General features: G+C 42.2%; 1 protein-coding gene across 9 annotated transcripts in view; it reads left to right on the top strand.

The window, feature by feature from the left end:
- Positions 1–12,181, top strand: part of TENM4 (teneurin transmembrane protein 4) — a 601,633-nt gene that overhangs the window by 475,446 nt on the left and 114,006 nt on the right. For all 9 annotated transcript variants that reach the window (XM_026843650.1, XM_026843624.1, XM_026843595.1 and 6 more), the window contains one exon: positions 11,937–12,083. In XM_026843650.1, the coding sequence (XP_026699451.1) occupies positions 11,937–12,083 (147 nt within the window). The remainder of the gene's footprint in view (positions 1–11,936; positions 12,084–12,181) is intronic.

The raw sequence follows: 12,181 nt of genomic DNA, 5'->3' as shown, positions 1-12,181 counted from the left end.
CTTCCCCCCCCCCCCTCATCTTTTTGCATGGTGATTTAACAACAAATTTGTCTATAGTCTCATGCCTGTGAAGCTGTAAACAGTATTTCCCACAGAATGTTTCATTGATAATTGTGTAGAATGTAAAGGAGATTTGGCAAAGTCATAAATATCCAAGAAAATTGAATAGCTTTAGAAGGAGTAATAAGCTAGTTATATTGGCACAGATGAAAGGACATTGACTTGGAATTACGTTAAGTATGTGGAAAGCATTCCCCTTGTCCTTGTGTAATTTCCCTGCATGGCAACTTGTTCTGTTGACAGTAATTCCTTATTTGTCTGTGTCATGGCCCGGTTTGCTTTAGCACTGACAAGCATAAAACCCCATTGCTGAAGTGATGCTTTAACAATATTGCCATGTGTGCAGGTAACATGGTAGAAATGGATGATACAAGTAAAGGACACTTCTTCCATTTCCTGTTGAGCATGTCTGAGAGTAAGAAATCCTTTTGTTTTGTAGGTCGTAGGAGGCTCTTTCTTACGGTGTTCAAGGGAACTCTGATCCCAGTGGATTAATTTTGTTTGCTCATACAAAGACTCGTGTTACCAAATATACTAGCTTGATTGCTCACATTCAGAGATTTCATTAGAGGAACCCCAGTTAATTCCCAACCAGGAAATTGATGCAGAAGCTTGCATTCATCATCTTAATTCAGCAAATTTAGCACATCCACACAAAAGAGTAGAACAGAAAGTTGATTATATAACTGCAGGAATCCTGAAACCCAGCAGAATGGTTCAGTCAATTTAGTCTAATGTCTTAAAGAAAAAAAAAAAAAATTAAAAAAAAAACAACCCACAAAAATGACAACAGCTACAATGCAAAACTCCTGTGATGAGGTCTTCAGAATATTCCAAATTTCCCCCCCTTACATTATGACAATTCAACTTCTGTTCTGCCCAAATCACATCCAGGGAGCATGGTGGAGCATTTTAGAAGCGTTGAGTTTAAAGAGTTTTACTGCAGGTTCTGAAAAGCCAAGTTACAAGTCAGCTTTGTGGTAGGCTACTCTATGGGATTGATTCGCTAGTGGCACCACAGGAAATTTCCTGGGTTTAATAAACAACTCTTAAAAATTTCCCGGGGCCACAACAACCTGGCCTCAATTGATGCTATGGCCTGGATAGTGCCCCAGGTGCTGTGCATCCACCTCAGAGATGCAAAGGGAGACTTCACTCTGCCTACCTGGGCCTTGCACTGACATTGTATCTGATGTGTGAATCTCTCTGTATAATATTTTACCAGCAACAAGCCTTAATCCCTTGATTCATTAGGGTTGTTTAGAAAAATAACGTCAGGGAGGGCTTCCCTGTGTGGTGGAGTTGGGACGTTCTTCATCCTTGAACAGTGTGGACACAATCCCTTGAAGTTCAGTTGCTGCACCTGAATACTACAGGGTCTCTAAAGTGCTGAGGGACCAGCAGTTAGCTCTCTGGATGCACAGCAGTCTACCTAGCAAGATTTTCAAATCACTTCGGTGCCTAATTCCCATTGATCTCTGCAAAAGCTACGTGCTTAACCCCTTTTGAAAGTCTGGTCATGGCTCGCCCTGGTGATGTATTCAATAACAAGTGCCTGGACAGACAGGCAGACAGCCATCCCACACGGGCTTCTGCTTATGGTGCCATCAGGCTGGGTTTTGTTTTACTTAGCAAAACTCTGATTTTTGAGAAATCTGCCCCTTTAGGTTTGCCTTTCATTGGCTTTCTTGCATAAATAATCACACATGTTCTGAATAGCCAGGGTTGTAATGAGTGCCTCTCAGTTTCTGCTGGAGCAGCTGGAATCCAGACATGGCACATTACAGGTGGGTCCTGGTCTCTTTTCCATAACTTTCTAACACATCACTCGTGCCATTGAAATCCATCAAGCAGCTCGGTCCATGCGCAGCCCGACATAAAAAAAGCCCAGCAGCGTCTGGTGAAGGTTCTTGCTACCCTCAGCCCAAGAGAGCAGATAGCCATCTCCCTGCAGTGCTCAGGTGTATCTGCAGCAGGGCCTGAGCCGTGTTTGACCCTCTGGCACCCACCCTGCCTGGCTGGGATGGGTCCCTTTATGCAAGAGGAGGCCATGGTTGTAGCAGGCAGTGGAAAATATGTGCTTGCTGCTTTATTACGACGCAATTTTGCATCAAGCTGAAGGTAATCTGGCCTTAAGTAGTTTGGCAGCATGTTTGACAGTAAATATTAAGCACAGATGAACTTCAAAGACAGTCTTTTCCCTGCCCCCGTGGCATAAACTTGTGCCATCACTGGTTCAGCAACGAACAGCTACTATCTTCTCTCCATCAAATTTGTTTGATCCCAGTTTAACTCCAGTGATTTCACTGAGGATCTGTCTACTTCACCCCACAGGGAAGATAAAAGGAGAAAAGATATTTAGAAAATGAAGAAGGAGAGAGTGCTGAGGAAGACGTCCTGCCCAAGGACCTGCCCTCAGCATCTCTCACTTCTCTCTTCCCTCTCTATGAATGAAGAGGAATTCTCATGACCCTTCCCCATGTGTTTCAAACAAATCAAACCATGTTAGCTCAGGCTGGTGAAATGGGAGGACTTTCAAACTGACAGATGCTCACATGAGCTGCCCCCGTAGCAGATCTGAAGGGCCAGTGGCTTCCAGGAGGGTGGTGGTGACATGGAGCTGAGTGTGGTGCGTTTGAGTGCAGAGGACAACTTCTGAGCCCCCACATAGTTCCTCAGCATGTCCCACATGCCCACAGGGTTTCTGAAGAAATATCTGTAGATAATAAGATGATATTTTAATGCCAGAAGTATAGCATAGGAAGGAGGCTGTACAGGTTTAGAGAAGAAAGATTCATGCTACCATGAAATATTCCCCTAGAAAACCCCCATTGTTTTCCAAATTACCAGATATCATTGGCACATAACTGACATATGCTTGGTGTTGGCAACTGCCTCCACTGCCGTCATCTGCACAATGGCTGCTGCCCAAGTTTTCAGGTTGAGCTGCTCTGGATGTCAAAATCCAAGGGAGACGTTCCCAGGCTTCAGCCACGGTCCAAGCGGATGGCGATGCCCTGCTCCCTGCATCGCTGCCACTACACTACACTGGGCTCATCAGTTAATCTCCTTCCCAAGCCTCAGAACTGCCCCACGCTAGATTAGCACTGATCCTCCCAGCCCTCTCCACTTACTTACGATAGCGCTTCAACAGATCCTTTAGATTCACAGGACGGAAATAAAATTACTCCAATGGCTGCGACCTCCCAGGCGGGCAGTCCGTGAGAATGAACCTGAACCAAAAACCTCTTCAAAAGGGTACCAGGACACGAATGAGAGAGACATTACAGGCAGCTGACATGAGAACAAGGGAAATAAAGTTTAAGCAGGTAATGAAAGAGAGAAATGCAAGACTTGGAGACTCTTGTTTATTAATAAAGACCAGCAGCTGTTAGGACAGAGAGTGCCGCCTGCTGGCATGCACAAGGGCCCTCCGAGGCAGGACTCCGGGCTTCTGCTTGTGTCTTTGCCATCAACTTTCTGTTTGACCCCGGAAAATCAATTAGAAGGTGGTTTTCCAAATTAATGTTCCATGGGAATTGGACACGTGACCGGTCCCACTACATCTATAACTTACTTTCTTTTTCTTTAGCCCTCCTTGGAATGAGTATATTAATACTTACCTGTCTGGTAGAGATGCCATGAGGTTAATTTAATATTTGTAAAATAATTTGATCTGGGACTAGAGGATACTGTGTAAATGCAATGTATTACCATTAAGAAGATCCAGGGAAAAGCCTCTCCCAGTCTGGTAAGGTCACAGAACTGTGCCTCTTTGTGCGGAAAAATATAAGTCAATCAGGTGAGGAGGAGAATTTTCAAATGACTCTGGTTTTCCTGATGAAAAGAAAAGCAGTCAGTAAAACAGAGGTAGACCGCTGCAAATTAACAGAGCATTACAATATTTTGCCATATATATACTTATATATACCTATATATATATAAACACATAAATATATATAAACAACTTTCCTGTTTCTCTTCCTGATCTTAATGAGCAAAGATGACTGGATGCCTAAACACAGCTTTCTTGAGCTCTTTGACTGAGGAGGGCTGTGCTCCACCCTTCTTCCTTTTTTTCTATCCTCATAATCAAGGTTTTTCTTTTCATATCACAGCGAACTCTCCTTTGCCTTTCTAGCACCTGCACAGTCTCGTAGTAAGCCGCAATGCACTTATTCAATCCTACCTTAAATGTCCTGTCTTTTATCTCCCAAGCTCACTATCTGGATAAGGTAGTGAAAGGTATGCTCTTCCTTCCTATTTTTCCTATTGTCTTTGTGTTTCTTTTTAAAAAAATGCACCGTGAACATGCTGTGTTGAGGTTGCATCCCTTCCTCATTGTCACCAAAGTGCTCCCTAATGTCTGGAAGGGTGAACTTTCCGGTCATTTTGGTAGGAAATACCTCTGTAAGTGCTGTGATCCTGTGTTAACATCGTATCAGTGTTCCTACCTGTCCCCTTGTCCCTGCCCTCCCCTCCAAATCATCTCTCATCCTCACCCCTCCTACCCAGGTAAGGCAAGTCAGGAGGAAACAAAAGTGTCTGTGAATACAGCAGGAGCCCTTGTACAGTGATGTGTTTTATTTAAATGTCTATGATCCATTTTGTAACAAGCAGGTGAGTGCACTTTCTGTGTGGAGTCTTCATGTTTTTGATCCATGACTGCAGAGTCTTACATGGGAACTTTAAATAATGATTTTTTTTTTTTCCTTAATGCAAATATGTTATGACCTGAAAGCCTCTGGTTGTATAGATCCGTAAAATCTATTGGAATTTAGTGATGTTGCTTTAGTGTACACTACAACAAAATCCCACCCCTATGTTCCTATTTGTAAATGTAAAGCAAGTCTAGGACCCAGGTCTTTCCACAATGAAAAAGAAATTGAACTGTTACAGAATAGGCATAATCTGGTATCTTAAAAAAAAATCTCAGTTTATTAATCAGAGCAATGAGCTTAGTTAATTTAGGACTTTTAAATAGAAATAGTTCCACAATGCACTTAACTTTCTAAAAATATTGAAATAGCACACATCTAGTTAAAAACAACAGTCTAACAATAAATATGATTGAGTTGGACACGAATACCTTTCTACATGGCTGATTTGACACTAACAGCAACACAGTGCTGACACCACGCAGCATCATATGTTTACTGGTTAAACAAACCAAAAAAATCAGGCTGAACAAATCAGTTTCTTCCATAGCATTACCCTGCTTTTCAGGTTGTGAGCAATCAGAAACAGCAGCTGTGAGAGGCTGATGAAGAAGGACAGATATGCCAAAATATTTGTCCGGTGAACAGTGAAAATGAAGTCTCTGCCATATAGGGCTCTTGTGGTGTGACAAGAAACACGGTTGCCCTACTTGACTTCACTGCTCTGCATGAATGTACAGTCTAAAGTTTCTTGTTTCCGTTGAGGTTTAAAGGCACATTCAGGTACAATCAGGGAAAATAAGGAAAACCTTTGAACAGACAAACAAATATTAATGATAAGGAAATGTTCACAGTTTAAATAAGACTTGTCTTCAGTGCAATGCAGCAATTAGTAGCTGTCCTTGGACCCCTGTTTATAGATCAGTGGATTGTTGAGGGGTAGTTAGTTTTCTCTCATTGATTAACATTAGCAAACATGCTTGACTTTATTTAAACTAGGAGAAAAGAGTTTATTCTCCTTTTTAGATGAAGGAAAGAGGGTCACTTGTTGTGCCCATACGAAAAAATAGTGGTGGCATCCTTAGAGGAACGTATGGGCTGTTACTAGGGAGTGCAATCAGAACCTCCTGTTACCGTTCCACATCACAGTGGCTTGCATTTCAAAACCCCAGGACTCCTCCTTTTCATCTCAACAGGTATTAGAGAAGGTTGGATCAAAGGGTAGCAGACAAGCACCAAGGGAATAAAAAAGATGAGAAATCAAAACCTGCAGAGCCTGAGCCCAGGGACCTTCAGTACTGATTTGCCCATTCAGTGGCCCAGGGTTTTTTTACTAAGTCTTCTGTGGTTGGCATTTTTCCTCTGGATAGCCTTTTGACTCACCTTTATGCCCAAGAATAAGAACACATTATATTTCGTGAATATTTCAGTGGGTAACAGGTTAAGCAACATATTAAGAATGAAAGATTTTCTCTTACCACGCATGGCGTCTTCTGGAAAGATTAGCAATAGCTGAAACATTAAAAGTACATGTTTCTTACTTGGCTAACTGCATGGTGTGCATTTTTCAAAACTAAATTACTCATGCCCTTTTGGCTTTCTTAATTATTAACCTCTTTCTGGTTGAAATCCTTTCCCAGTAATCCTGTGTTGTCAAGGGTGAGCCTGATTTACTGCTGAATCTTTCCTACAGCTTTACAGTAAATCAGTAAGTCAGAGAAGATGCAGAATTTTTCTAAATAGGACGGCAAGTTTCAATAGCAAACATCAGCATGATTAAAGCTCCAGCTAGAATTAGAGTGGAGTCTTTCAAACTAAGGCCTAATTAACACCGGTAATACTTAAAATGAAAAGAGGTGCCTACTATTAAAGAGATGCTGATTTTAGAGAGAGCTTCTTCATCCAGAATTCCAGTGGAGCTCGTGGTACATCAATGTAATTAATTTCTATTGTTGGTTATTAGTTCTTGCTCTTAAATAAGCACAGTAACACTGCAGTGAGGCATATAAACAGCTATTCCAAAATGTAAAGATGCTGAACAGCATTTGAATTCAGGGATGGCTGCAAGGTGACTGCTCCTGAAGTCTGAGAAGCAGTGAGAACCCAAGCCCTGACCACAGGCATTTGCACAGTTATAAGCAATAGATCTGGCAAGTGACTTTTTAATCTTCATTTTACAGGATGCATCTCATTGTTTCTTGATTCCCACCCTCACAAAATATCTTGGTGGTAGTTTGAGTTGAGTGTTTTTCAGGACACTTTAACAGGTTTCTCATATTTTGCAGGGATCACCTGATGCTTTTCTCCTCCCCTTTGGTCCTACAGAACTCCTGCAGGTCACTTACTGATTGTTGTTCTCTCAAGCTCCAGGTGTTTGCATCCTCACATCTTGCATTCAGCCATGTCCTGTTCATTTAAGAGCCCAACCACTGTCTGTCGGGACTTGCTAGAACATCCATCAGTGCTTTCCTACTGACAATGGAGGAGAGATAATAGCCTTATCTTTTAAGTCCAATTTCAAGTGGAAATGAGGCTTGGCTTGAAGAAAGATCCCATTGTACATTGTTTATAATTGGACTAATTAGAGAAGGCCTTAACTGTACAGATCATTAAGAGCAGATTATTTTGCCAACAGTCTTCAAATGGCAGGATAATTTCTTACCCTGGTGACAGTCTTCTTTGATACTCTCTTCTTGTCTAGTTCAAAATTAGTCCACTTTTTATATTCCTTCCCTGGGCTGTACTGTCTCTTGCATGGCAGACCTGACATCATTGTTTAATGTCTCACAATATCATCATCTTTCAGCAGCACGTTCATGTGCTTCAGTTGGAATCTCACATAAAGAGCCGTCCCCCTGCCACCACCTCGGAAAGCCCAAGTCATATATTCAATTCTCTTTGTCACCCAAATACAGTTAGGAAACACAAACAGCAATATCGGCTTGTAAGTGACTGTGAGAAATCAGAACTGCAAGGTTATGGTGGTGTAAATCTGTGAGGATTAAGCCATCCCGCTGTGTGGATATTCAGAAGCACTCTGGAGACAAGATGATCTTTTTGCTTTATTCCCCAGCATGGGGGAAAGGGGAGGATAAAGTTTATTTGTATCATCTTTTAGTCAAGTGCTTTGAGGTTGCACTGCTTGTGGAATGGGGAATACTGGGCGTTCCTATCTCTGCAGTGTCAGTGATGGTCCAGTCTTTATGCCGTGAAGCAGTTTAGAAATGGTAGTACTTACAGGACCATTCTCCCAAATATATTGGCCTACACGTTCATGTTATCTTCTAACTTTCTGAAGGCATAAGTCCGCTGACAGCTGTGTTGTTTTCTGTTAATGGTTTCCTTTCTCATTACTTCTGAAAACTGTCTGTCCTCCTACCAAACCCATGACACAGGAGAGAGACAATTTAATCCTCACAGCACTGATACTTCGCTGTACCTTGGAATGTAATGGTTAATATCTGAAAACTTTCATGTTCATGAAACTGTGAAGAAGAGTTTATCTCATTAGGAAACAGGTTCCTCTTACTTCTTAGAAAAGATTTCTCTCCCTAGGAACCAGAGATGGCTCTCCCCTTGGTGGGAAGGGGCAAACTCACTTTGTAGACTTGAAAGATGCCAAGACAGTGAAGTATGAAATTACAGGTGGGAGTTATCCTACTTTAGGTATCTACAGCACAGATGCTTATATCTCATCTAGTCATCTTGGATTCCCTTAATAGTCAAGAAGAGGAACAGTTACTTTGGGGAGGCATAATCTCATGAGATACTCTCTCTTCTCCTGACTGATGCTTTTCCTCTGCTTTCTGAGATGCCTGACTTAGTTCCTCTGGGTCCAGATCAAGAAGACTCAGAGGAAATCCTGAAAGTCCATTGAAATACTCTCAAACACATTTCATATAGGCAGTGAAATGCACACAAAATGCAAAGGCATAGGACTGAAAGGGGTCTCCTCTGTTAGAGTCCAGGCTTCTGCTGTCAAGGGCAGCCACATTGTGTAAACCTTCATACACATTTACTGAGTTCTGTGGATAGCTGTGAGGCTTCTTCTCCTTAATACTCCTGCCGGGAGGCTACTCCAAAACTTTATTCCTTTGATCCTGGAAAATGATTTTTTTTTTCTTTCTAATTTCCAGCCAGAATTTATTCATGCTTGGTTTATGTCCATTTGTTCTTATGCCAGCATTATTCTCTTTAGCTTAAATAGCTGTTTTCCCTTCTCACTGTTTATCTGTTTCGTGAATTTGTGAAAAACAATCATAGTCTTTTCAGCCTTGGATGTTCTAGAGTAGACAAACCAAGCTCTTCTCATTTCCTCAGATGTAGAAGGTGCCTCATCCAAATTATACCAGCTGTTTTCTGCCACTTCAAATTCCTCCTTTCCTAAGCCTGGGAGAGTAGAGCACATGCAGTTCCATATGAGCTCCTAATTTTTACAGTTATATTAGTTTTTACTTATACTTGCTGGACACTTCACATGAGACCTTTGCAGATCATTTGCTTTTGTCATCCTCAGAGCAAGTGATCAATCACTTCAGTATCCTTTCCATTTAATAAAGTTAGATGTTTGCTTTTGTGATCTTTGTTCCAAAGATTATGAAATGCAAAATATAATTGAAATAAAAACAATAAAATTGAATCCCTCTTTTCCCTCTGAATTTATATTATATGAAACCTTATAGGCCTAACTTAAACCATTTCCAGGATTCGCATCTGTTCCTACATGCCTTGGAACCAAACCCAGGAGACATTTTGTCTTTGGCTCGCAGTAAGAGTCTATCTTCTTCCCACTGCAGAAAATAAGAGTCTGCTCCAGGGATTAAACACTACTTGTTGGCTTAAAAACCTGGTGGTATCCAATCCCTCTTCTCTCATCCTTCTGTAGTGGTGTCTTCAACTTCCCATCACCCAGCTCTTTTTGGTTGTCATCACACTCCTGTCCAGGTCAACACCACAGCACCTTTGCGAGGAGTTTCCTGCTTGGCGTCTCCAACTGCAAGACAGAAAAGAACTTTTTAGGATGAGTTATAAGAGTTCAAGGAGTAAAAGCATGAGGTGTGCTCAGTGATGATGCACCAGTCAAGCTCTAATGGAGCCATGCAGAATACACATAAAGTGAGGTTTCTTCTGAGATTTTTCATCTAGAGAAACTTAGGCAGATTTATAAAAAGAGGAAAAAAGTCCTGTCTCTACCGTCAGGATGGTCCCATCCGAACTGAATTTGTCTGCTCCAAAGTGGGATTGTCTACCTGGCTAAGTAATTTTAGGAGGTTGCTTTAACAAGTAATACACTTCTTCCTCTCTCATTCTCCAAAGCAGCTGAACGCTTTCAGCTTATACTGAAAGTAAGTAAAAAGAACAAACACATAAATTAGCTCTAGCATGGGGAAAAAATCAGATTAAATGGTTAAAAATTTGGCACTGTTGTAAGTAACTGAAGGCAGGATGTTAAAATGGAGAATTTTAAGAAGCCTTGCCTATAAATAGCTCTTCTGTAGGATAGAAATACTAATATAGTGTATAAATATCAAAATACACGCACACAAGCATGCTCACACGTACACACACATGTTATATTTCCCCCCCCCCAGAACACATATTTTAAAACACGGAAATGCTACAAAGACATTTGTAAATGAAAAACATTTTTAAGGTCCCTTTAAAGGACTTTTCCCTTACTATCTTTGTTCTTTTTTCCATTTGCTCCCTGTAAATCTGTCACTTATTAAAAGGAAAAAAAAACCCAAAACAACAACAAAAAAAAATCCTAGAAAAGTTGCTAAGTTCACCAGAAACAATTCTTTATTTAAAAGGCATTTCTCAATGACCTTTCCCTAGCGCAGGACGCACGATGCCGTGGTGTGCTCTACATGCTGACTCAGCACTTCTTGGGCAAACCCTCGTGCATCATGTGGTCAGCCAGACGTTGCATCCACACATCCCCTCCAGTACTCTTCACCATCGCGTTGTGACCCTTTAAGACAGGATAAGTCTGTGTTGTTTGCACAGTTTCACAAACCCGTCTGGCAAAGCTGAGGACCTGAAGAAATTCAAACTATGTGGCGGGATTGCACAACACACGTATAAATAGAGAGGGCCTTAAAACGGGGCTCAGGAAGACTGAATTGTGTTCCTGGTATTATCAGTCCTGCTGAGTGACCTTGACAGTCACACTTCAGTCCCGCGTACTTCAGTTTCCTAAGCTGTAAAATGTGTCCTACATTCCTGATGGCTTCTTGGGAAAGATTTTTGAGCTCTGCAGGTAAAAAGCCCCCAGAACTGTATAAGCTAAGCAGCCTCCCTCACACCACTGCTTACTGTGGAAATTACTCTGTTATTTTCTTGGGGGGGAAAGAAAGGGATGGAAGTCTCAGCGGGAGGTCATCTGATGAGAAAATCAAAGCCTAGTGAGCAGATGGGGAGCTTGGTGTTTGTCCCCCCTAAGTTTTATTGCCTATAAAAGAAATGCCTGCCTCTGTGCCAAGTTCTCTCTAGTCACTGGGGAGAAATGGGTGTTCCCAGAGCTCATCAGTATGGGCATCTAACACACACGGGGGGACTTATGCCATGGGACAGTCTGTCTCTGCTGACTACAGAGAACTGAAGGTATCTGCGTTATAGATGAATTGTAACCGGATGAGATGAATCCCACCCAAAATTAATACAGTAATTGGGTGCTCTCCAAATATTTTCTAACACAGGAAATGTCTTCCCTTTCCAGCCAGCTTTGACTGCTTACCAGTCTGAGGTCTTGGTATTGCTAAAAGCCAGCTGCTTTATCCCGCTGTGTGTTAGGAACTTTAACCCTACCTGTGATTTAGGTAACCCCAAATCTTGGTCTTACAAAGCAAAGGCTTTGAGAGACTTCAGAGGGCAGGGTGGGGTTTACAACCAGCGAAGCAGGAAAATCTCATTGCCTCCCTGAAGCTCACCATTCCCCCGATCCAATTAGTGAGGCTGTGCTGTGAGGACCTCCTGGGAAACAGCAACCCACTGAGTGGTCACCACCATCCTCATACCAGACTGGGACAATTCACTCCAGGTGGGAAGACACCAAGTGGGAGTGGAGAAATAAACTGAAGGCAAAGGGGGAAAAAAAAAAAAAAAAAAAAGAAAAACAAAGAAAAGAAAAACAAAAAGCTGTTTAATTAGCCCCTTTCCAGGCTGTGTCGGTTTGTCTTTGCGGTGCAGTTGAATGTGTGGCTGTTTGCCTTGCAGAGGGATGCCCTGGCTTGTGTAACGGCAACGGCAGATGCACTCTGGACATGAACGGCTGGCACTGTGTCTGCCAGCTGGGCTGGCGAGGAGCGGGCTGCGATACTTCCATGGAGACAGCATGCGGCGATGGGAAAGACAACGACGGAGGTAGGACATGAGCACATGTGATATGTCAGGCTTCGCAGAGCCTATAAACCTTGCACAGTGAACAGTCAGCTGGGCTTGATTCTGCAGGGCAGATTGTT

This window comes from Athene cunicularia, assembly GCF_003259725.1.
Source record: "Athene cunicularia isolate RWA chromosome 1 unlocalized genomic scaffold, athCun1 chr1_part1, whole genome shotgun sequence".
Lineage (NCBI taxonomy): Eukaryota > Metazoa > Chordata > Aves > Strigiformes > Strigidae > Athene > Athene cunicularia.
Note: the sequence above shows the minus strand (reverse complement) of the source record. Positions and strands in the feature narration are given on the sequence as shown.